The 26,664-nt window shown below is 43.3% G+C and overlaps 1 protein-coding gene across 1 annotated transcript in view; it reads right to left on the bottom strand.

Moving 5' to 3' along the window:
* The window catches only part of MAPKBP1 (mitogen-activated protein kinase binding protein 1), a 164,068-nt gene that overhangs the window by 67,269 nt on the left and 70,135 nt on the right, over window positions 1-26,664 (bottom strand). Inside the window, exons 4-6 of the mRNA XM_084846278.1 lie at window positions 14,712-14,774; window positions 12,339-12,396; window positions 534-704 (exon numbers count right to left, since the gene is read on the bottom strand). Coding sequence (XP_084702404.1) covers window positions 534-704; window positions 12,339-12,396; window positions 14,712-14,774 — 292 coding nt within the window. The remainder of the gene's footprint in view (window positions 1-533; window positions 705-12,338; window positions 12,397-14,711; window positions 14,775-26,664) is intronic.

Genomic DNA, 26,664 nt, shown 5'->3' with positions numbered 1-26,664 from the left:
TGTTACTGGATTTTAGAATGTCTATTCCACAAATTAGTAAAAAAAAAAAAAAAGTAGTGAAAAGCTTCTCTGTCCTCATTGTTGAGGATAGATTAATTAAATAATTAATATTATTTTCCTGTGAACATGTAGATGCCATGGAAGGCAGCCTATTTTTCTTTATCAGCCATCCTATCTACCAACAGTGAAGTCATTCTCTGAGTGCCAGTCTTTATGTAGCCAAAATGGCACCACACACAAGGAGGAGGAATCAAGGAGCTTGGAGGAGAAACCAAGGTTTGTGGAAGTACAAAAAATATTTAGAAAAAAAGAAGTAAGAGAGGGGAAAACTGAGGACTGAGCATGTTCAGGTGGTGGCTGATAGTCGGGGAGGGAACAGAAAATCTGTGTGGGGGATGGAATGGAATAGAGCCTTCTGGAATGGGACCTGGCTGGCTCACACCCTGAACAGAAGCACTGCAAACTGCAACATTTTGTTGCAAGCCCCACTTCTTCCTATGTGAATACTCAAAAGAATCTTGTTATAGTTTTACCTTCCAAGACCAAACATTGACTATCATGTCATGCTGGTAACCCACTGAGACAATGTACTTGGAGCTCGGGGAGAACGCCACACACGCAACTCCATACTTGTGTTCCTGAAGTTCAGCCACCTGGGTCCGCTCAGCAACATCCCACACGCGGACAGCAGGCATGTGCCCACTCTGTAAAAAGAAAGAGAGAAGTGAATAGAGCAACTTTGAAGCCAGTTGCAATACATCCACATACATACAAATGTTATGACATTTTGCCAAGTGTGCACGGCAAGCCAAATGCACCACTATTCAAACACAAATCTTCAGCTAACAGAATAGGTTTTTCAGAAATCCACAAAGGCCAATTTGCAGAACTAAATCCTAGTTTGTGCATTACGATGAATGTCTCCATAGCACATATGCATAGCACATCTGCAGGTATGGAACCTTTCAAAGATCATCAAGTCACTGTGTACAAGGGCACTAAGAAGAGAGAAGCTGATGCCACTTCTTGGAAGCAAGAAACCCTCCATCTTCTGCATAATGCAGTGAGTGGTGGAGAATGGGCAACATGCCCAGTCTTCTGCTTCATGCAGGACCCTCAGGAAGAAAAGCAGCAGTATAGCCTCCTCTCTTCTCAGGCACCCCTGATGAAACTGACCCCTCCTTTATCCCAGCCTTCCCCAACCTGGTGCCCTCCAGTTGTGTTGGACATCAAGTCCCATAATTACCAGCCAACATGGCCAGCAGATCTGGAGGGCACCAGGGTGGAGAAAGCTGCTCTAGCCAGACTGCTGGACTTTTGCCCTTTGGCAGTGGAAAGGCTTGGGCACTTCACATATCTGGAATCTGCTGGCTGCAATACTACAGCATCTTATTCCCTTCACACACAAAAGAGCAAACAGGCCCATTTCTTTTGAACAGAAAACAACAACTGAGGGGGTTGCTTAGTTCTTTGCAGATTAAGTTTACACTAGGGTATCAGGTTGGTCCTGCCTGGCCCAAGGAACCACTGGATTCTGCAAGCTGTAGGGCAGCCATGATGGACTATGATTTATTGCAACAGTGGAAAAGCTCATCTCAGTGCAGGCTGCTTGGAAATTTTGCTGAATCAAGTGTGACCTTGACATCTGGATTGATGATAAGAACAAAGAGAACACTGCACCTATTAAGATGCCAAAGGAGCTGCAGCAAACATCAGTGCAGATGACGAATTACTTGGGTTGTTTTAAACGATGGGGGTTGGACTCGATGGTCTTCCAACCCTACTGTTCTATGATTCCTACTATTGTATGATGCTGATATGGTATGTGTTGATATGCATTTGGGAACTTTATAGAAGAAGAAGAAGAAGAAGAAGAAGAAGAAGAAGAAGAAGAAGAAGAAGAAGAATCTACATGGCCATGACCCATGACTCAAGAATGCAAATCTAGAGTTCAAATTGCTTTAACTGTGTTGTCAATTATTTATTTATTGAAAAATGTGTATATCACTTCCCATTTTAAAACTCCTTAGTAGTTTACAATAAATTATAAAACAATGCAACATTATAAACGCACAACAGCATGAAAACAAATTAAAGGTTGGAAAAAGCCAGGGTAAACAAGTCAGTTTTTAATAATCCACAAAAGCACATGATCGTCAGGATTTGATGTATCACTGTTCTTGGCTAAGGTGATTGAGAAGGTGGTGGTGTTGCGACTCCAGATGCTTCTGGATTATACTGATTACGTGGACCCATTTCCATCAGGCTTTTGGCAGGGATATGGACCTAATATTGCTTGGGTTGCCTTGGTCAATGATCTACACCAGGAACTGGACAGGGGAAGCACAACCCTATTGGTTCTTCTGGACCTCTCGGCAGTTTTTGATATCATCAGCAATGGTATCCTTCTGGAACACCTGGAAGAACTGGGCCTGCGGGGTTCTGTTTTGCAGTGGTCCTGGTCCTTCCTGTCAGGTCAGGTCCAGAAGGTGGTGCTGAGGATTACTGTTCAGCTCCATGACCTTTGGCCTATGATGTCCCACAGGAGTTATAATGGTCCCCATGTTATTTAACATGTACATGAAACCTGTGGGGCAGGTCATTTGGAGCTTTGGAGTAAGGTGCCATCAATATGGTGCTGACAACTTTCTCTATTGCTCTTTATCACCTAATACCAAGGAAGCCATTGAAAACCTTGATCGTTATCTGGATTCAGTAATGGACCATATGAGGCTGAACAAGCAGAGGTCAAACTCAGAAAAGTCAGAGAAGTTGGTCAGTAGAAATCGTGACTTGGAGATGGGATTCAACCTGTTCTGGAAGTGGTTGGGCTTCCCCTGAAGGATCAGGTTCACAGTTTAGGAGCACTCCTTGATTTTACATTGTCCCTGCAACTTCAGATGGTGATGATGGCAAGGAGTACATTTGCATAATTACATTTGATGCACCAGCTGTGACCCTTCCTAAGTTAGTCTGAGCTGGCAGCAGTTATCCATGCCTTGGTTACATTATGCTTAGACTGTTGCAATGCACTCTACATGGGGCTACCGTTGAACAGCATCCAGAAGCTACAATTGGTGCAAACTGTGGCAACTAGGCTGCTAACCAGTTCATGGTATTGGGGCCATATTACATCTATCTAGAAATACCTTCACTGGTTGCTAATTCAAGGTGTTGGTTTTAACCTTTATAGCACTGAATGGCTTAGGATTTGGCTAGGTAAGGAACTGCCTGTCTCCTTATGAACCTGCCCATATGTTAACATCTGCAGGACAGGCCCTTTTCATAGAATCATAGAATAGTAGGGTTGGAAGGGGCCTATAAGACCATTGAGTCCAACCCCCTGCTCAGTGCAGGAATCTAACTCAAAGCATCCCTGACAGATTGCTGTCCAGCTTCATCCTGAATACCTCCAGTGTGGGAGAGCCCACTACCTCCCTAGGTAATTGGTTCCACTGTCATATTGCTCTAACAGCCAGGAAGTTTTTCCTGATGTTCAGCCGGAATCTGGCTTCCTGTCACTTGAGCCCATTATTCCATATCCTGCACTCTGATGATCGAGAAGAGATCCTGGCCTTCCTCTCTGTGACAACCTTTCAAGTACTTGAAGAGCGCTATCATTTGAGGGTACCATTAACTGTAGAGGCCTATTTGTCAGACATGCGTCAAAGGGCTTTCTCCTGTGTCATTCCCAAATGTCAAGAACTACGATTGGCTCCCACTCTCTTGGCTTTTAGAAAGGGTGTGAAGACACAACATTTTAATATAACCTTTTAAAATATGTAGTTGTTCTAATGTTTTGATTCTTCGTGGTTTTTATGTTCTTATTTTTATTTTAGTATTTGTAATGTTCTTATATGTATTGTTTTAGTGTTTTTAATGTTTTTATTTTCATTGTTTTAGTGTTTTTAATGTTCTTATTTTCATTGTTTTAAGGTTTTATTGTTTTAAATCGCTGTGCACCGCTTTTATGCCTTTTTAGCAAATAAGTCAATCAAAATGTTAATAAATAATATTACAGAGGGGAGGTAATTCCAGAGGGTGGGTACCACCACCGAGATGGTGTGTTGCTGCCAGATGGGAGACTGCAGGGTGTGACATGGCCTCCCCAGAAGATCCTAGTGGTCTAATGGGTCTATATAGGGGAAGATAATATTTCAGGTAACTTGGTCCTAAGCTGTTTAGGTCTTTATATGTCACTAATAATAACTTGAACCCTTTTCGGTAGCAAACTGGCAGCCAGTGCAGTTCTTTCAGCACAGGTGTTATGCGCGTGTGGCAAGGCACTCCACTCCACAGCCTCGCTGCAGCATTCTGTCCTGAATTGTATTCAATGCAATTTTAATGCTATTTTTATGCACCCTTAAATCACTTTTTTGATTGTTCAGTTGCTATGTTTCACTTGAGTTTATCCTATAGTTTTCTGAATGAATCATTGTGTATCAATGCACAAATTGATCCGTTTCATTTACTGAGATAAATCTGTGGTCCTTGACACTGGTACACTTTAGCCCAGGGGTGGGGATGCAGATGTTGCTGGAACACAACTCCTATCATCCCTGACTACTGGCTATGCTGGCTAAGGCAGATAGGAGTTGGGAGTTCAACAACATCTTGAGGGCCACAAGTTCCCCACCCCTTTTTTTAGCCCCTGATCCACTGGTTTGCAAAGGTGCAAATTCAAACCCAGAGTTGATCACCAGATAACATCAGGTTTCATAACACCTCCCAGATGAGTACAGGAAGCCTGGCAGGGAAGTTCAAAGACCAAGGAGAGGTTAAAAGAAATTGTACCTGCCTGGCCTAATTAAATCACCTCAGGATAACACAAAATGGATGAAAGGCAGCGATGACAGAAAATTAAAGGGAAGAGGGCAGAGTTAATCCTGAAGGGAATTCTTCAGACTCAGTCTCCTTTCAGAACACAACCCTCAAGGACAATAAGAGCCCCTGAAAACTCCAAAAGCGGAGAAAGGTTTGGGAAATCCTGGTTAACACCATCAGAGGCTTGTGTAAATGGCAATGTTAATAAGCAGTGTCAACAAGGAGAACAAAGAATTAAATATGAAGTGTAGAGGTTTAATTAGCCTCATCGGTCACCACATTTTTTGGTTAAGATTGAATGATGAACAGGATGTACTATTTAAAAACACACACCAACAACAACAACACTCTTATTTTGCTCTGTTAATTCAACGTCTTTCTCTAGTACTGCATCTAACACAAAACTCTTATCTTTTTAAGTGAAATATAGAGAAGTACATGCCTTAAAGGCAACTCCTACTCACAAAAGCCTGTAAAAAGGAGGTCTGCTAGAAGGCATCTCCATGGCAACCAAGAAAGATGGTACCTTTTCTAGCCAGGGTTCACTAAGCCTCTTGATAGAGTGCAGACAGGGGAAAAACTCAAGTGCAAAGAGAGGCCTGAAAATAAGATGTCAATGTACCTGGTACAGCAGCCTAACTCCCTCATTACATAACAACCAGTTACATCCTCCAATTTAAGCATCCTCCATTCACACAGCCTGGAATCCCCCTCCCCCACTTAATGGTTCTTTCTACCAGGACTAGATTGGAAATCCCTCCCAATTCTCACTTTTACTTCAGGGGTGGGGAGCCTCTGCCCAAGGGGTTGAATTTGGCCTCAGAGGAATCTCCATTTGCCCTGCCCCTCTCCCACCCGCCTCCCCTGACATCATCACTATCCACTTTTTAATTTTCTGCATGCAGAGGGAGGTGTACCTCACCATGCCTCTCTCAGCCACTATCCATTTTTCTGATCCTAAATAAATATTCATTAACTTGGATTTGGGTTTTGACTATTTGCCTTTATACGCTCAAAATGATCTCCTTCCCATGCATCATTCTGTTCTTATTTAAAGCTACAGGCACAGACGGTAGGCGAGCAAAGGAAGGACAAGTTGATTTTGCCTCTCAGAGAAGAGGGAATTTCTGCTGCCAATTGCCTTCACCCTGATCTGTAGTTACCTGAGAATCCTCTGGGTGCAGGGCTCAAAGGCATTGGTGATGGCAGAAGAACTACAGATATGTTGGCAATTTGGGACATGCCCTGGGAGTCTGTTGTGGGCCAAGAATGATTCAGCATGTTCACACTCAGATCAGACTATAAGAAACAAAGTCTCCATCTGGAAAATGAAATTCCAAACGCAATTGTCCCAAGATGTAAAAAAAAGTGCTTTAAAACATCAGCCTTCACCCGAGTGTTAACTGATCTGAAAAGCATAGCAGTTCAATGTTTCTTCATGTGTGGCTGGACCTGGAGGTTACAGGCAAGAGTGCACAAGGAGGGCAATACAGCTACGCCCCAAAACTGAGAGACTATGTTTGGAGAATCTTCATGGTAAGGAAAAGCTTACAGAACTAGAACTTGTTTGTTTAGGGTAAAGAAAAGAATTAAGGGAAAACACAAGAGGTTAATAAAATTATGAACAATATGAAGCAAACTGGTAGAGATACATGTTCTTCTCCAAGGTGAGTCAGCAGGAGAAGAGAGAGAGAGGAAGCAGATCTCACAATGCAAAGTTAGCTTATGGAATTCATTACTACTGAAGGTGGGCAGTGAGGTGGTTGGCTAGGCAAAATTGCAGGCAGCCACTGCATGGCAATTGAGAAGGGAGAAAAATTACCACCCTTACGTTTAAGCACGCAGGGCAAAACTAAACATTAGTTAAAGCACATATAATGGGGCTATGTGTGCTAGCTTTCTCTGTTTTCCTGTAAGAGCACACAGCCCCAATTTGGATCAGGACAATGGCACTCCAGGAATGGGGGTTTTAACTTTTCTCCCACCCACCACCCACACTTTTTTTTTTTTTGGCAGAATTTCCACCCACCCACCCTCCACAGGGAGATTTTAAAAAGAAAAGAAAAAAGCCTCCATTGACTCCAGTTGAGCGATTTTTTTCTTTTTTTATCCCCCCACCCCAGTGGGTGGGTGTAGTTTCACAAAGAAACATGGGGAGTGGGGGGGGGGAGCTTAAATCTCATCTCCCAGAATGCTACAGAACTGATCTGAACAGGGGCCGAGCACATTTACAGAAGAGCAGAGCTCCATTATGTGTGTTTTAATGAACGTTTAGTTTGGCCCTCAGAGGCACCAGCAGAGGAGTGAGTGCTACAGCTAGGGCCATCGAAGTGCACAGTTGCTGACTGGATGTTTGCCCTGGCATGAAATGCTGATGTCAACAAGGGCATTATTTGGCCAGCAATGCTGTGCTTCCACAGTGCTGGCTGTAGCATCCTCTGCTTTCACTGCCACTTAAGGAGAGGTGTGAGAATCTGCCTCCCCCCTCCTTTAGCCTGGAGGTAAGGGGAGATAGCAGTCTTCAAATATCTGAAGTGCTGTCATGCAGAAGATGAAGCAGACTGCTGCTCCAGAGGGCAGAAACTGGGGCAATGGGAAGACATTGCAGAGAAACAAATGTTAGGAAACATTTGCAAATGTTAGGTCCCCATCTACACCGAGACACTTACCAATGCGATTCCATTTAAAAGTTGATTTTCAAGAAATTAAATTAGCTCCTTCCGCAGCACAAAGAGCCAGCGTATACATTGCAAAAGCAGTGTATACACTGCCAAAAAACTTGCTTGCACAGAACAAATGACACCTGAAACCACATTGGTTCGGGGTTGGGTGGGCGGAGTCCCGTGGCTAGAACGGAATGTCATCAGCTGCGTAGGTGCGGTGCAGCGAATGAGTGGAGGCTTGCTCCCGGCCCACCTCTCTGCTCCAGTGCTCAGTGAAGTGCAATTGAGGCCAATGAGTTACTTCCGAGTAGACATGTTTAGCCCACTCCTCTCCTCATGCCCATCCTTTCTTGGCAGGAGTAAGGGTCACTTGGGGGCGATAACCTTTAAACTCATTAAACCTATGCATGCCTATGCTGCTCTGTAGATTTAAACCAACAGGCAAAGGAATTCTCCCGACCCCTCAGTCTGCTCTGGTGCTCAGTGAAGTGCAATTGAAGCCAATGAGTTCCTTCCAAGTAGACACGTTTAGCCCACTCCGCTCCTTGTGCCCATCCTTTCTCAGCAGGAGTAACAGTCACTTGGGGGTGATTACCTTTTAAACTCATTAAAGGTGCAATCCTATGGCCACTCGACAGCATCTAGAAGGCCATAGGACTTTTCAGTTTCTTGGAACCCATCTCCCTGCCCCCTCCCCCGCTGCCTCATAGGGATGCAGTTCATCCCCAGATCTGTGCTCATAAGAACAGCATGGAGCGGCCAAAAAGGGGGCATTCCTGGGGGCAGGGAGGGGACTGCGGAAGCACTGTTACAACGCTTTCTATGCACCATCCAGATTCCCCCCACCCTCGCTCCGATGTGCCCTGGCTAGACAGCTGAAATCGGCTGTCTAGCAGCAAATGCAGGGCGGACAGAGCGTCCTGGAGAAGATCCCCTCCGCACACTGCCTGCCCTGCATTGGATAGTCAGCCACCTCTGATTTCAAGGTGTCCAACTAGCAAAGGGCTGGATGTGCCTGATCTCAGCAGCTAAGCAGGGTCAGTCCTGGTTAGTACTTTGATGGGAGACCGCCTGGGAATCAGGCTTCCTGCAATGAGCAGGGGGTTGGACTCGATGGTCTTGTAGGCCCCTTCCAACCCTATGATTCTATGATTCTATCCCCATAGGACTGTGCCCTAAACTTCTGCGCACCTCCGGACGAGCAAAGATTTAAACCAAAAGGCAAAGGAATTCTCCTAACCACTCTCTCCACTCCGTACTCGATAAACTGCAACTGAAGACAGTGAGTTACTTCTGAGTAGTCATGTTTAGCCAACTCTTCTCCTCGTGTCCACCCTTTCATGACACAACCTTCCCTTCTGCCTATCAGTGCTGCTCCCCACAGCCTGCGCCAAAGCCAACTGAGGTCACACAGACTCCCAAACTGCACTGAAGCCACCACAAGGGGAAAATCCTGTGCAAAATGACTTTGCAAAAAAGCAGCTTTTCAGGCAGAAAAAAAACGTGATTAATGTGGAGTGGGGGTAATGTCATCTGCCATGTTCATCTGTGAAGCACAGTAGAACTGGACTAAATCCCCCTAGGAAAAACCTCCTAATCCTGATTGAGAGATCTTGTTCTTCATTTCGCCTCCCCCAATGGTGCTGTGCTGTAGACTTTTTAATATGTGGCTCCTCTTTTTCAGAATTAGTGAGTGTTTCCCTCCCCTTTTTCCAAACCCCTATACAATAAACTCCTTAATGTAAGTAAGAAAGCCTGTTACTTTCTTCATATGAAACCACGGGATTCGAAATGAGCTGTGAATTTTGTTTTACTACAGGCTGGGCAAGAGTCCTTCCATTCCATCACAAAGTCATGCCACAGAGGGGCAGCAGGGGCTGTACTTGTGTATGACAATACAAGAGAATCTTAGAGATAGCATTCAGAATATTTTAGACTCTTGTAAATAGCCTTTTTCTTCTTTCAGAGTTTTTGTGATATTGAAATCTGACAGCACATGGTCCTCAAATGGTGGTGGGGTGGGGAGGGAAATTAAAGGAGCTTCTGCTGTGAACATTCCTATCAGTAGCCCAATATGCAAGTCCTAACTGCTTTGGAGTGTGAAAGAGAAAATAAAAAGAGGCTCGATGCTGAAGATTAGGGTTAAAGATGGAACCAGGATTAGGTAACAGCTGTTTGACAGTCTGCCTTAGGAGGTGGTGGGCTCTCCTCTGGGAGAGATATTTGAGCAGAGGCTGGACAGCCATCTGTCAGGGATGCTTCAGTTGCAAGATTCCTACATTGAGATGGGGGGTTGGAGTAGATGATCTCAAAGGTCCCTTCCAACTCTGTTTCCCTGTCCAGTGGCAATATGCTTCTGAGTATCAGATGCTGGGGGACAGACAACAGGAGGGGGCCATCACCACTTTGCCCTACTCGCGAGCTATCAAAGGATCTCGCTGCCCACACTTGGATCTAGTCCAAATGGATATATTCCATTTCCATCACCGTAAGTCTTGAATCAACCCAGCTACAGACTTGCACGTCAGCTGTCCTTAAGATTGATGTTGACACTGGCCAGTGGTAAACATCTAGATTTTAATTATGACTTGGGGATGGTGATGGGGTCACTCCTTAAACTCAGTATTTAAAATCCAAGGCATTCTGGATAATAAAAAAGAACTGTTTGTGTGCAGAGCCCAATAATAATCAGCCTCAGAAGACACATATGGCAGCCATCCAACGTGGACAAGAAGAGGACAGTCAACATTTTTGTGGGCTTCAGCATCCAGCAATTCAGGCTTCATAACACATACAGTATGAGTATTGTGTATCTGGTCTGCATTAGAAACTGAATGCAGTCATCTTTGTCCTCCCTTTCAAAGGGGGAAACTTTTTGCCAGAAACTAAACTAAATGCTGCCAAACCCACAGGCACCAGCATTTCTGTCACTATTCTCAAGACAATCTTCTAAAAGTGCTTTCCCTTCCTTCTAAAACATTATTTAAATAAGACTGTTAAAATTCTCTTCTTCGCATCTCAAGGGGTGAAATCCAAGGCAGAAACCAGCAACAGGAACCTTTAGTCCTCCTCCTTGACTTCCTCTGTGACATGAGTAAAGGGGAAAAACATGCACAGTGCCCTCAGCTAATTCTCACCCTGCGAATCCCATCTCTGTGGTTTCATAGTTCCCAATGTCTGATCTTTATTCCTTCAAAACACATCTGAAAGCAAAGCTACTGGGGCCAGATGAGCAATTGAGTTAATGCTGGTTTTCGCCTGAAATGCTTTGACTAAATCATAGTACACACACAAATTAAGAATTCTCTTACTATGGTTATTTTAGTAAGATAATTATCCATTTTCAATGTGAGCCACATCTCCTATTTCCCACACTTGAGGGGAAAAATATCGTTTTTAACCCAACCACACTGATGTATTTTCCCAATAAGATAAGGAGCTGCCCCTATGCATTAAATGACTAATGGGTTATCTGGTCAAAATATAATTCTAGACAGCAGCAGAGTTCCAGCATCTCAGAGGTCTTTCACAGCCTTGCCTTCCAAAATCCTTTAATTGGAAATCCCAGGAACTAAAGCTTGAAGTATATGTTGAAGCATTAATTTATGGCTCGTCTCAGACCCTGGCCACAGATTATGGCTGCTCACATGGCCACCTCTGACTGTTTGGATTGGGTCCCCAACCTCTTTACACCTGTAGGCACATTTGGAATTGTGATAAAGTGTTGTGGGCACTGTCACAAAATGGCTGCTGGAGGGTTGTCCATTCATAAAATGGCTGATACGATGAGTATGGCCACTTAGAAAACACCCATTTCACAGAAGGTAACCTAAGAAGTCTGAAAGACAAGTAGCTTGCCCAAGAAACTGAGTACGAGGTAAGAGTCCACAAACTCCTTAAAATTCAGTTTTCTGCTCCAAGCAAACACCCACTTCAGAAGGCAAACTTTCTCTCTCTGCACCAGCAAACCCAATTCCCCCCAACCCCCCTCTCTCTGCCAGAAGCAAACTCACTCCCCTGCCCCCCAAATCTCTATTTTTCCTCTCTTCCCTCAAACTCACTTTTCTTCCCCACCCTCTTTCACTTCCACAATGGACTGGCTATAGCTGCTCAGTTGTGCAATAAAGCCGTTCTTGTTTTGCCTTCTCCCCCGTGGTTCCATATACTTCTTTCCCTATCCCTACTCCCCGTTTGTTCTTGTTTTCATCCTCACCCCCATGACCCCACTTGGACATTTTTCCACCACCATCAGCCTTACGTAGCTTCCATCCATTGACAAGTGTGATTCATCTCAGCCACCACAGCTTGTGTCTCTTATGCTACTCTTCTTTTCCAACCTGCTGCCCAACCAATCCAAAGAGCTGCTGTTGTTTAATCAGAATGGAAGGGGCATGTGAAGTAAAGAAACAATGAGGAACAGCAAGCAGGTAGACAGAGCAGCAGCACAGGGAGATGGAAAGCCATTTTAAAAAAAAATCAATGTGACCCAGCATGGATAGGTGTGAATAACCTAGAGGGCACCATAGAAAGGTTCTGTGGGTGCAATGGTGACTATGGTCACTGCTTGCAGGGAGAGGAGCAGTTTGCTCTCAAAGTGGAAATCTTCCCTGCTCCTGAAGACTAAAAAAAGCCCATCCAACAGTGAGACTAAATGATCCCTTCCCCTTGCAAGCAAGGAATTATTTCTACTCTTTTAATGCACCACAGACAGCACTCTCTCTATTCTGGGAGGACAGAAAGGCTTCACACCACATCAGCCTTCTCTGTCTGTTGGGATAGTTGGAGGGAGGTCTTTGAGTTTCTTGACCATGAGAGCCATGACCAGACAGGCTCTCAGTCTCCATCACTTACCTCTCCAGTAACCAGATATTTTCCATCAGGAGAGAAAGCAAGGGCTGTAATAGTCTTCCTGTATAAGAGAAGAGAGCATATTGTGAAATGTCACAGACACTAGGTGAAGGGTTGGTGTTTTCAACCCAACACAAATGGAGAGTGAGACTGGGTGACTGAAAACGGGAACAAGGAGGGCTTAACGGGGACGTCCCTGTATCCTCAGCTATCCCAAAGAAAAAGGTTCCACACGGGCTGCTGAATACTGTGTTCTAATCTGCCTAGCTGTTGTAGAGATATGTCTTATTCGAATAAAATGGTGGCTTTTAACGCTTTTGAACCTAAAAGGTTAGGCTGCAGGTGTGGGTGTGCAAAGCAAAAGCTAAATAAAATAAGCATGGAATGTCTTTACATGCCCATATTAAAGCTGCTAGTCTCCCTGGCATGCTTTGCCAACGGGTTTATTTGGACTGTAGATCTGATTAGGAGTCATACTCTGAGGAAAAAGGGTTTCTAATCAGATCAACAGCTCAGGCCCACATCAGAACACTTCAAGAAAGAAACTGCAGCATAACCTGGATATGCAAGAACGTATTCTGTTAACAGTGTATTGCTTCAGTTCTTAACACCTGTCCCTGCAGAGGAACCTTGCCGAATTTAAATTAAATAACTGCTGGGGTCAGATAAGAAGCTATTTAATCTGCTCTGTCACTCATTCAACACAGCTACAATCACCCCAACTGTTTGGACACAGTATTTGGTTTGTCTTGCTTTACCCAAGGAAAAATGGCTAGAGGCTCATGCTGAGTTTGTCACAAGAGTAACAGTTAATAACCAAAGTTTATATCCTTGTGGCTGACACACGTTTCCTTGAAATACAGTGCTAAACTCTCAAATCCCAGATAACTCTAATGCTTCTTCAATTAAAAAATACTTAAGAGTATTACATTTTTAAGATAGAAAAAGTCCTACAACTTAAAGAAGTTTAAGTTGTGGCTTTTGAACATTTAAATTAGGAATGGGGATTGTGTGGCCCTCCAGATGTTTTGTCCTACAATTCCCATCATCCCTCACTATTGGTTATGTTGGCTAAGGCTGATGAGTATTGCAGTCCACCAGCATCCGGAAGGCTGAACATTCCCCAACCTGATTTAAATCATTATTACCAGAGTTCTCAAGAGCCATCTGACTAACTATGATCCAATTCACAATGAGCTCTTAAAGCCCACATCTCTCTATGATTGGGTTAGGCAACATCTGGTGGGTTAGGCAATATTAGTCACTCACAGTTTTATTTCCTAAATCTTTAGTCTGCTAGAATTTAGGTGATGGATAAAACTGATTTACCATACAGGCCTATGTATGTTTACTCAGAAGTAAGACCCACTTTGTTCAATGGAGCTTACTCAAGTAATGAGCATAGGATTGTAGTCATAGTTTCCTCCAAGTCTAGGACTGGCCAGTTCCTGTATGGAAAACCACTTGAGAAGTTCTGGGCTTGTTAGCAGGAGTAGCATATAAAGAAAGCAAGTTAAATATTTCATCCCAGTTAAAAATTCACAGGCAGTAGAAGGAAGTTTTGCTATGCTTGTTCAAAATGTTTCCTACAAACTTATCTATTTTTGGTGTGAATCTCTGTTGCATTTCCCCTCAAGTCAATAATCTTGATCACTGTTCCTTACAAGGACACTGGTGGGGAGTGGAACTCAAAATTGAATTCTGTACACGTTCAGAACTCCAAACACATTTCAAAGTACACAAGAATTACCAGGCTACTAATAAGCCAATTACCCATTTAGAAATCCTTGTTCTGATTTTGTCCACTTGATATTTCTCAAATTTGAAATTCAAATGTCCAAATTCAAAGAGTCAAAGAAGTTAAACTTCAAATTATCAGCGTTTGCACATTAGCATAAATATTCCTGTAAAAGTAATGAAAAGCTCAGTCTCTTAAACTGATAATTTCACTGTGCAAGTTTCATTAACTGATTATTTATTTATTTATTTATTTATTGCATTAAGGCTTTAAATATTAGCACCTTTAAACTTTGCACTCTAACTCTATGGGTGGTTCCAGACAGAGGGATCCTAGCACTATCAATTAAAATTCATTGTGCAGATATTCCATCTTTTCCTCCTTAACAGATTTTTGTGAGAAGAAAAAAAGGCAGCAGAAAAGCTGGGAAAACATGGGAGGGTTACAAGTACAAGACAATGTTGTCGAGATCCTCAATAAAATTCCAAGGCAGTGTGATTGCACAAAAAAGCCTTGCCTGGAATCATCAGCTGTACGTTATAAGAAAGAGATGCAGTATTTTCTCTAAAGTGTTCTTAATTATTTCTTCCAGATAATACAAGACAAACCAGCATGTGAGAGTTCTGGGTTTTACTCACCTGGAGCTATTCAGAATATGATGTTGCTTATTTTTCCTCGGGTTGAACAGCACAACAACACACCTAAAGAATAAGAATTTTAAAAATTGAGCAAAGACACACAGTAGCTTTGTGATTTCAGTTATTGAATATTGTACTCCTTTCTTCTGCACGGACCAACAACACACTAGCAAATGGCTGGATGTGCCTGATCTTGTCTGATCTCGGAAGCTAAGCAGCGTCAGCCCTGGTTAGTACTTGGATGGGGAACTGCCTGGGAATCTGGTTTTCTGCATTAAGCAGGGGGGTTGGACTCGATGGTCTTGTAGGCCCCTTCCAGCCCTATGATTCTATGAAAACAATGCAAGACAATTAAAAAAGAAAGTCTTCAGAACTGGTCTGGCAAGTATTAAAAAATCCCATATGGTTTTAAATGAATGATCTATTTATTTATGAGATTTCTATACTGGCCAATAGCTGAAGCTTTCTGGGCAGTTCACAACAGTTGGATGCAAGATGTCAGTTTCATATAACAAAGGGTTAGCAGGAATGGCAGACTACCTATATTACTGAGTATCAAGGATTCCCAAATGAGTTATAAGTCAACAACAGGCTGTATGACCCTACTTTTGATGTCGGGACAATGTAGAAATGACAGGCTGATTTGAACAAATTGCACACATCCATAGCTTCATAAATCACGTTGTATTGGTGGATAACAGGACTGAACAAACCTATGCAACAGCATTTTTAAGGGCCAATGTAAATATTCAAGAAAAAGCACAGCTCTTGGTCCTGTACCTCTTTTGAATAAAGGCAGGTGTGGGAAGTGTCACATATTTGGATGATCACATAAAAGAACAACCCTACACATAAAAGATGACTACAAAATGAAATCTCTAGGCTATAACCCTTCTCCCTGATTCTATCTATCTATCTATCTATCTATCTATCTATCTATCTATCTATTTATTTCATTTCTATACAGCCCAGTAACTGAAGATCCCTGGATGGTTCACAACAATTAAAACCATAAAATACAACTTGATAAAATACAATGTAAAAGTTTAAAACTACACGATAAAATAAAAATAAAAACCAAAATAAAACCTAGCAACAGGGCAAAGATTTAAAACACAGTAACAGATTTAAATCAACAGAAACTGGAAGACTAAAATGCCTGGGAAAATAAAAAGGTCTTTACCTGGTGCCAAAAAGATTACAATGCAGGTGGCAGGCAAGCCTCTCTGGGAAGCTCATTCCACAACTGGGGTGCCACAACAGAAAAGGCTCTCTTAGTAGCCCCCTCACACCTCACTTTGATGTGCTGGATTTCCACATTAAGGGAAGAAGTTCATACTTTCTCCCATATTAATCATGCAATACCCCTTCTGCATTATGAAATGGTGTATAGTATCATATGATTCTTCTGAACACGTCAATTCTTCTGCCCCATTACCTCCATAATGTAAAGAGCACTATTTAATTGCAAAGGAAGGATTTACCAGAGCAGAAAGATAAATATCCATGACAGGGTGACTTGCAAGAAGGACAAGTTATATTAGAGAGCAGATCTATGCTTCTAATAAAACTGAGAGCACATTGCTATAATCACCAAGCTTATGAGAAACAATCTTCCAGTCTCAGTCACATTTTAAATTCAAAGGCAATTTATTAAAACTGCTCATGTCATTGTTGCATGGTCATTGCCATAATACCCTAGAAGTCTGTAGTCTTATCCAGTTTGTTTACACAAGCCAATTACAGGTGCAATTACCATACAGTTTCAGACATATTCACTCAAGGTTTATGGTGACCTACAAGCGATCTCTGCTGAAGTACATGATAGTAACGCACAACCATGAAATACAGTGTTTAAAAAACTGCCTCCTCTCTCTCCAATACCACAAAACCAACTAAAGGATTATATATTTTTAAGAAAGCAGGTGTGAGATCTAAAAATGAAAGACATGTTGCTGGTGCTTCGTTATCAGAAAGCACCTGAGAACGTAAGTGATACAATAAGGGCCAAAACAGACATTACTTTTGATGAGTCCAGCAGCTATGTCTAGCTCCGCCCTATTTTTACTCTAAAAGATGCAGGGCCTCTGATCTGGATCAGGACCCTAGAGTGAGGAGTAGAGGGGCTTTTAAGATCTGGAGCAGGCTGAGCCTGCTCTTAAAGAAAAATGAAGGAAAAAACTCTCATAGCTGCTAGACATACATTTAAAGCACAGACTGTTTGGGCCCCTAGTGATCTCTAATATACCAGAAAGGAATACATCAAAAGAAGCATAGCAATTCCTGGAAGCTCTCACAGAGGGGGAAAGAGGAGAGCTCAGCATTTTCTGTCAAGAAATATCTGTCATTATGGCTGCATATAAACTTATACAGACACAGCAGCAGGTGTCAGCAAGTGAGATAACCTCTGCTTCCCTCCACTTTCATTCCAAATACAAATTGAATACTGATTGTCCCTGTCTGTCTGTCTGACACACTCTCTTCAGGTGGGCCATCTGCTTTTAACTCCACCTGCATGGTTATCTACTCAAGCATTTGTTTGATGCATCGTTTTTGTTTGACATGCATATTTTGGACTTCTAAAACATGCTCCAAGAAATGGGGGGAATGGTTTTGTGATTGACACAGTAGCCAGTCAATCAGTACTGTGCAAATCCAGCTTCTGCTGCAAGTACAGGTTTCCACTGAGCACGATGTGAGGGAGATGACAGCATGTGAGTTTGAAATGTGGCAAGTGTGCTTCCATAGTGGGCTCACTGCTGAAATGATGTATGTCTGTTATACTGAATAAGGGCACAGGCCTCTTGTTTTCCAGCAGTACGTCAGTAGCACCTGTAAGGAAGACTGGTTCAGCCACAGAACTGGATTGTTGAGAGGATAAAGGCATGGCAGCTTGCCACAAAACAACACATAATTAAAGTAAGTAGCTCTGGAAAACACGAAAGAAAAAAAGTTGTGTTTTCCCATTAAAGCTAAATTTAGGAATGGAACAGCAAGGAATCGGACATCAGAATGACAGATGCATAGTATCTGACTAATTCAGAACAGCAGTCCCTGTCTCCGCTCACCACAATTTTGCTCCCCCTTTCTTCTCTTCTCAATTTCCCCCAAAGATGTGGTCTTCTGGGCTTAGCTCTACTCTACAATTATCCCCTCCCTCACCACCTCTGTTTCCGTATCTTGGTTTAACTCTTCACTCACTGTACCCTTCTATAGCCCTTGCTCCCTCAAGGTTCTCTCTCAAGAGACTAAGAGGAAGGCAGATAGCTGTTGTAGTCTGGCTACTTTCACTCTGTTGACACCTTTTCGGGGGCTGGGTTCCCAGGTGTGGCAGGAATCATAGAATCATAGAATAGTAGGGTTGGAAGGAGCCTACAGGGCCATCGAGTCCAACCCCCTGCTCAATGCAGGAATCCAAGTCAGAGCATCCCTGACAGATGGCTGTCCAGCCTCACCTTGAACGCCTCCAGTGTGAGAAAGCCCACCACCTCCCTAGGTAATTGGTTCCATTGTCGTATTGCTCTAACAGTCAGGAAGTTTTTCCTGATGTTCAGCCGGAATCTGGCTTCCTGTCACTTGAGCCCATTATTCTGTGTCCTGCACTCTGGGATGATCAAGAAGAGATCCTGGCCTTCCTCTCTGTGACAACCTTTCAAGTACTTGAAGAGCGCTATCATATCTCCCCTCAGTCTTCTCTTCTCAAGGCTAAACATGCCCAGTTCTTTCAGTCTCTCTTCATAGGGTTTTGTTTCCAGTCCCCCGACCATCTTTGTTGCCCTCCTCTGAACCCTCTCCAGTTTGTCTGCATCCTTCTTAAAGTGTGGTGCCCAGAACTGGACACAGTACTCCAGATGAGGCCTAAGCAGTGCTGAGTAGAGGGGAACTAGTACTTCACGGGATTTGGAAGCTATGCTTCTATTAATGCAGCCCAAAAGAGCATTGGCCTTTTTTGCAGCCACATCACATTGTTGGCTCATATTCAGCTTGTGATCGACAACAATTCCAAGATCCTTCTCGCTTGTAGTGTTGTTGAGCCACATATCCCCCAACTTGTAACTGTGCATTTGGTTTCTTTTTCCTAGGTGCAGAACTTGGCATTTATCCCTATTAAATGTCATTCTGTTGTTTTCTGCCCAGTGCTCCAGTCTATCCAGATCACTTTGAATTCTGTTTCTGTCTTCCAAAGTATTAGCTATCCCGCCCAATTTTGTGTCATCTGCAAATCTGATCAGCATTCCCTGTACCTCCTCTTCCAAGTCATTATTAGGAAGAAATATTACAAGTTCCCCCACAGTATTTTTGTACTTTGAGATGCTAGGAATTTGTCACTAAGCAGCTTTTAAAATCACAGAAGCCCTGTCAGAAAAAGCTGGTGACCCTATTCTTCACAGACATATCCACACACACACACGCTCACAGGAATTATTCATCAGTTGCCGATTTCATCCAAACTGTTGTTTTTAAAGTCTCCAATGCAGAATAATGGTTAGTACAGCCTTACCCAGATGTGCTGGACTGCAACTCCAATTGTTCCCAGCCAGGTTGAGGAAGGCTGGGTTAATATGTTGAACAAGAACTGAGGGGAACCCAGTTCAAATCCCCACTCAATCATGAAGCTCATTGGGGAGCCTTGGACCAGTCACAATTTCTCAGCCAAACCTCACAAGGTTGTTGTGATTTTAAAAATAGGCACTGCCTTTTGCCTCTTGGAACTGCCAAGAGAGCTTCAGCTATTGGGTGATATAGAAATGTAATACCTACATACAATATATAATCTCTTCGCTGCATTTCATAGGACTATAATGGCTAGCAGGACTGCCAAATACTCTTTCATGTTAGCCTTTATTCCAGAACTTCAAAGCCCATAAATGAAGCTCCCCATACAAAAATCATTAACACTCCATGCTTCTCAGTTCTTGATCTGTGAGAACCTTAACTGTAGACAGTGTTTAGGGTTAGGGCGGTGACAGCCCTTTTAGAACAGCTTGTTCTACTCCTCTAAGGCTTTTCAGGACTGCAAAGGCTTTGCAGGTGCAGCTTCTACTATCATCATATTCATTGCTGTGACTGAATGAACTGCATTTGTTGCATGTTTCAACAGGTAAAATATAGTCTCAGGTAAAATATGGTCTCAGGTAAAATATCGCAATCCTAGATAGGTTTTCTTCCACACAGAAAAGTTTACATGTTTAATGTCCAAATTACTTTAGCACTTGGGAGTCTGCCTACATAAATGCATGTATGTACAAATATGCTCTGCTTTCCTCCTACTACACCATTAAAGGACTATGAATAACAGGGCTTCAAGTCTTAAATGCCTATGACCTGGGGAACATTTTTTTACCTTCAAGATAATAACATCCCACAATGTTGTTAAGGGTGAAACGTACTATAGTGACTTTGTATGCACAAAGATGTGCATTACATTTTCTTTTCTTAAACCAGAGCTGGGAAACCTGTGGCCCTCCAGATGTTGTGGGACTACAGCTCCCATCATCCCTGACCACTGGCTAGAACTGTTGGGAGTTTGAGTCCAAAAACATCTGGGGACTCACAGCTTTCCCACAACCTGGCTTAAACATTTCCTGATGTTGAGCATTTTATCCTTTCCATGCCACACACCATCATCAGCTGGAGTCTAAGAGCCCATGAGAAGGTATATGGATAGATAGCACATAGCTAAATAACACTTTGTAAGCGATTAAACAAGCTGCATTGATTAAATGTATTGTGAGGAAAGGGAAATCTTTGGGAAAGAGTCATAACGTACGAATTGGAGGCATAAGAGCTCCTAATTTCAACCAAAGGACATGAAAAAGTCCAAGGTTCAGAGATGGAAAAGTTAAGTGTTTCAGGAGACACGCAAGTAGATTAAGACGCAATGGCCCAGTTTGGACACAACTGTTGTTCAGTCGTTAATTCGTTAAGTCGTGTCCGACTCTTCGTGACCCCATGGACCATAGCACGTCAGGCCTTCCTGTCCTCTGCTATCTCCCGAAGTGTGCTCAAATTCATATTCCTTGCATCGGTGATGCTATCTAGCCATCTCATCCTCTGCCGTCCCCTTCTCCTTTTGCCTTCAATCTTTCCCAGCATCAGGGTCTTTTCCAGTGACTTTTCTCTTTGCATTAGGTGGCCAAAATATTGGAGCTTCAGCTTCAGTATCTGTCCTTCCAATGAGCACTCAAGGTTGATTTCCTTTAGGATTGACTGATCTGACCTCCTTGCAGTCCAGGGGACTCGTAAGAGTCTTCTCCAGCACCACAGTTCAAAAGTATCAATTCTTTGGCGCTCAGCCCCAGGACTACATGATCTCCCCTCCTCTGGTGCTGCCATGAGGAGATTGGAAACTTCCACTTCCATTTTAGATTAAACACTGTTTAGCATTACATTTGAACCCTAAACTGTGGTTAATCTTAACTATGATTAGTGAAAATAAACTATGGTTTGAGGTTGGCTTCTTTCCACGAACCATAGTTGAGACCAGCATTTCCAATCTGGTGACCTCCAGATGTTTTAGACTACAACTCTTATCAGCCCCAGCCAGCACAACCAATGGTGGAAGTTGTACATCCTTTGCAAATGAGCCAGCACAAGACAAGGATAGCACAATACCGAAGTATCACACTATCTGGTGGATGGGTGTGTTTTAGTGGCTAGGTCTGTACTGTACATTAATTGGAGATTATACTAGCTTAAATGTATGTACTGTGGATAAGTCTGCACAATAAAGCTCCAGGGGAATTAAAAAGCAAGTTGAAGGAGGAGGAGGAGAAGGCAGCTTGACAGTGAGAATGAGCAAACACCACTGGGCACATCTCTCATCTCCATTTAGAGAACTGGATTGAGAGAGAGAGAGAGAGAGAGAGAGAGAGAAGAGAGTTCTGTGCCTTAGCTCCTCAGGATTTATGTTGTTAAAACACACACGTGTTGAGGTAACTATTGTTCAGACAGAGGCTCTGCACGCAAGTTACACATTGTATGAGAGGGAAAGCTCCTCTCCAAGCTCTGTTAATTACTCCAAAGAAATCTAGGTTGTAGGGACACCATTCTTCCCATTCTGACTGCATCCATTCGCTTATCTGTATATGTTATTTGGCCTGGCTTTTGAAAGATGGGATATTAGCTTTTGAACTGATTTTTTTAAATGGCTTTAAAATCTGCTGCTACCCATTCCAAGTTTAAAGGAATAGCTCCCAGGCATTTCCAATAACTGGTTGGTAGAGCACATGCTCTTCATGTCGAAGGTCCCAGATTCAATCACTGGTGTCTCCAGTTATAAGGAACACAGACAGGGAAAGATCTTGCTTAAAACCTTGAAGAGGCACAGCCAGTTGGAAGCAGACAGCACTAGGCTACATGGACCAGTTATATGGCTCAGGGCCACCTCAAAGGGAGGGGGATGAAAAGGGCAGCTGCCTAGGGTGCCAAATGACCCCCTGAACGTGATGGCAGCGCCCATGTGGTAGTGGTGGCAGTGGTGTTGTTCTGGCTCTTCTTCCTAGCCTAGGCCCAGTGCTGGGAGGGCTGCAGCGCATCTGCACACCCCTCCACTGCTGAGAGGGCTGTGCACCCCACTGCACCGGCTCTCTGGATTGGCTGGCCAATGCCTAGCTTTGATGGGTTCTCAGCATGAGGCACCGGCCTGCCTGGCACTCCAGAGAGCCACTCCAGGTGCTCTCTGAGAGTGCCTGGCACAGGTCTCTGGAGGAACACCCACCCAATCCCTAGGTCTGATAACCTGTCAGAGCTAGGCATCAGGTGAGTGCCTCTAGCAAAGAGGGTGTCTGCCACCATTCTCTGAAAAGCCTCATAAAGAAGGTGAACTGAGATCCCACCACACAATAAAGCTGGACCATTTATTCTTTTCGTATTGCACAGCTCAGTTACTCAGTTATTCACTAATGATGTGGGGACCTGTGTATCATACCTACATCAGTAACTTTCTAGCCACAATCAAGCAGAAGTAAAGTCTGTAGTCCTCTTCCAAAAGACTGAAGACTATGATCAAAACTTGTGAAGGCAGGAGACAGAACAGTTACCCAACTAAGGGGGCAATCCAATCCATGCTGACTGGGGAATGCTGGGAGTTGTAGGGCTATTTTTGGTCTAAACATGTATAGGCTTGTGCCTTAAGGGGATTTAAATCCACCCTTCTGAGATTACGCTAACAGCTTGCATAAAATGGCCGGTGTTTCTACGAAACATCCTTCCCCTCCTCCAGACACTTCACAATTGTCGTTGCACATCCCCATTCACACGGACACGTGAACTCTCATGTAGACTTGTGTAAAGACCAACGTGGGTGTGAGGAGCTTTTAATCAGTGGTGTAGTGTGCACATAATGGATTTTATGCACTATGCTCTTACAAATGGGGAATAGCAACTTCTAAACAGAAGAGATTAACCGGTGTTTGTGATAGAGAAAGAGTTGGCTTCATAGTATACATTTATGTCAGTCTTGGGAGCATTTCAAATGTTTTGTGTACGGAGAACTTGCAAAATGCAGATAGACTGCAACATGCAACGGTGACATGTGCATCTACTTTACTGCACATATGCTCACCAAAATAAGCACATGTGAACCATCACAGGTGGCTCACATGATTTTCCTACACATCTGAAGCAGCTCTCAAGAAGCCTGAGCAACTCTCTAAGCAAACAGTCCCCACCCCCTCCCCACAAAAGCAAACAGGCTCTCAATTCTTTCTACATACATCACAATTAACTCACAATTAATTCAGATATATTTCTGGCACAACTGATGTAGTCTAAGGTATGTAAAGGAGAAGAAAAGGGAGTCTTTGAGGCTTGCTTTCTCGGAAGTCATGAAAGTGTTAGGGCAGCATTACATGTTACTATTGTTGTGGAAAACAAGCATTGGGGCTGTGTTGACATTTTCCACAGCAAATACAAAGTCAGAAGTAAAATATGCATGTATATGTGTGTTTAAAGGTAATCTGACCGGTCCAGGTATCTAGAAGTGCACACACAGGTCTTTAAGGATGCACGTTCATATATCCTTTATTTCTGCACTTTGGTGTATTCTATAGAAAACATGTAGCGTAGTTCCTTTGTTTTCCGTAACAGTCTTTTAACGTGTAGTGCTGCCCTTACCTGCTCTTCCTAAAAGACAACATACACACATAAAAAATCCCAAGTCATCACCTATAGTCATTTATGGTAACAAATCTTCAGAAAGATCCACAGGACCTTGTCATAAGGCACCTGTCAAGCACAGCTTCAGGCTTTGTTCTGCTGAAGATGCAGATCTAAAACAGATGGTGCCTTTTCCATGACCTCAATACAGGGTGTACAGAGTCAGGAAAATATATACTGGAGGGTATAGTAACACTGAAGAAGTCTGTGAACTTGGCAAATTTCTGCATTGTCATGGATCCTAACTGTCAAATCATTTTGAACCTAAAAGCCTTCCACATTCCATTATTTGCATTTCCTACAAATTCTCAACAAGATTCTCCCAACTATTAGAACTACTGTCTGCTCCAGCAGAACCCACCGGGCAAAACAGTGTTCCAAATAGCACGGCCATTTGCTCTGTGGAATGTCCTGAACCACTCAGGAGCCGAAGGAGCAACGCCAGCAAGATATTAGAATTAACAAGCATAAAGAAAACTGGGTTACATCTGAGGAGAAGACACAATTATATTTTTTGTAGTTGCATTAATTCCCTAGATCATGAGATACACACACACCCATTAAATCTGAGGGTGGGGGGCAGATCTCACAGATAAAGCATGTACTAGCTTATGAAAACATGTTTAGCAGCAATAACTCTCCCACAATTGGTTTGTTTTTTAAGCCATCTTATTACAGCACATGCACCAACTACACACACAAGATCTTCAACTAAAGAGAGACATAAGCAAATTGTTTGAGTCAACAAAATACAGGAATCAGCAGGTAATGTATGTCTGGAAACCTAGAGGGAAATTAATGTACTTACCTTGGCATTGCCCATTGCAAAGTATAGTACTACAAGAGAATATGAGATTGATGAATATGTATATGTCTTTAACCTATCCTGTATCCCAAACAGCAGGCAACCATATGGAGGGAGCAATCCTATGGCCGTCAGTCAGCAGCTAGACAGCCATAGGATATGTGGTTTTCTGGGAACAGACCTCAGAGCCCACGCTCCAAGGTTGGTTCCCTGAGAACCGACCTTCCCCCCATTCTGCGCTGTCTGCGCAGCGTGGAACGGCCCTGTGCTCCGCACTTGGAAGGGGAGCACAAAGCAGCCAAAATGGGGTGTTCTGGAGGGCGTTCCGGGGCGGGAAAGGCAGAAATGCCGGTACGACACATCCTAAGTGTCGTCTGGCAGCTCCTCCCCTGCTCCACTTTCCCATGGTTAGACAGCTGAAATTGGCTGTCTAGCCGCAAATGCAGGGCAGGAGAAGCATGGAAGGAATGATCCCCTCTGTGCTTCTCCTGCCCTGCATTGGATAAGCGGTTGCCTCCGAGTTCAGGGGTGGCCGCCTATCCCCATAGGTTTGAGCCCTAAAACACTTAAAAACGCAAGGTATAGTTATAAGAATTGCCATTAGAGAAATCCTTGTGATGCATTATCAAATGATTTCTCCAATGAAAATACTTTGAATCGCTATTGAAAATTGCTCCAAAACTTTTATCAGATACCTGGCAGAAAAGATTTTCAAAGCAAGATGGGGAGCAACCATGAACAAAATCTTTCAGCGATTTCTTGTTCAAATTTGCAGCAGAGAACACCACTGAGGCTGTGCATGGCTAATAAGAGGCATTATTTATTGAAGAAATTTCTTAACTGCTTTTCATTGTATAATAATCCCAAAGTAGAGTACAAGACTGCATGGATGCACTTGTATATTGAAAAGTATGGGAGGACCTAAAGTTCATCCGATTCAGGCAGTTGTTGCAAAGGGTAAAAAAGATTTTATATCAAATTTATGATAGATACGTTTTCTGGGAACCCTGGCTTATTGAGATCAAGCAAAGTGTTAATGCACACTGCCCGACTGCTCCTCCATCCATAATTTATCATCAAAGCCAAACTTGCAACAAGATAACGCATACCAAAAACTGTTCCACAAACAAAAGACTCAAGGGTCTCATCACAAGTACCTAAAGGCCTGGGTGAAGAGGTGCACCTTAAGTAATAGACAACAGAGCTACTGAAGATGCCTGACACACCTGCAAAGGCAGGGAGTTCCACAACAAGGGCACCACAACTGAGAAGGCCCTTGCTCAGGTCACCATTCCCCAAGCATTGCCTGTAGACAGGACCAAAAGCTGAGCCCCTCTAAAAATCTCAAAAGCCAGGCTGGTGCATACTGGGAGAAGTGTTCCAACAACTATTTGGATCCCAAGCCATTTTGGACCTTAGAAGTCAACATCATTATCTTGAAGTAGGCTTAGAAACAAATAGATAGCCAGTGCAGATTATGGAGAATAGGTGTAATATGACTCCAGCTTTGCACACCACTCAATAACCAATCCGTGGCATTCTGTACGACCTCAAGCCTCCAAACAGTCCTCAAGGGCAGCCCAATGTAGAGTGCATTACAGTATGCCAGAGGCGAGCTTATTAAGGCATGAATCTTTGTGGTGGGGTTATCCTGTCTAGGAAGGGATATTGCTGGCAAACCAGCCAAAGCTGAAAGTAGGCAGTCCTAGCCACTATAGCCACTTAGGCCTCCAATGACAAAGCTGGATCCAGGAGTATCAAAGGCTGCCATGAAGTCCAGGAGAATCAACAGCGTCACACTCCTCACCATCTCTCTCCTGGTACAGGTCATCCACTAGGTCAACCAAGGCAGTTTCAATGCCATACAAAACTGAAATCAGGGTGAAATGGGCCAAACCAGACAGAGTCATAAGCCACAATTTGCTGTTGGTTTATAACTTTTATTCAGATGTCACAATAAACAAACCATGGATGGAGGAGCTGTGGTTT

This window comes from Heloderma suspectum, chromosome 1 (assembly GCF_057233095.1).
Source record: "Heloderma suspectum isolate Gila_16-S chromosome 1, 16-S_ref, whole genome shotgun sequence".
NCBI lineage: Eukaryota > Metazoa > Chordata > Lepidosauria > Squamata > Helodermatidae > Heloderma > Heloderma suspectum.
Note: the sequence above shows the minus strand (reverse complement) of the source record. Positions and strands in the feature narration are given on the sequence as shown.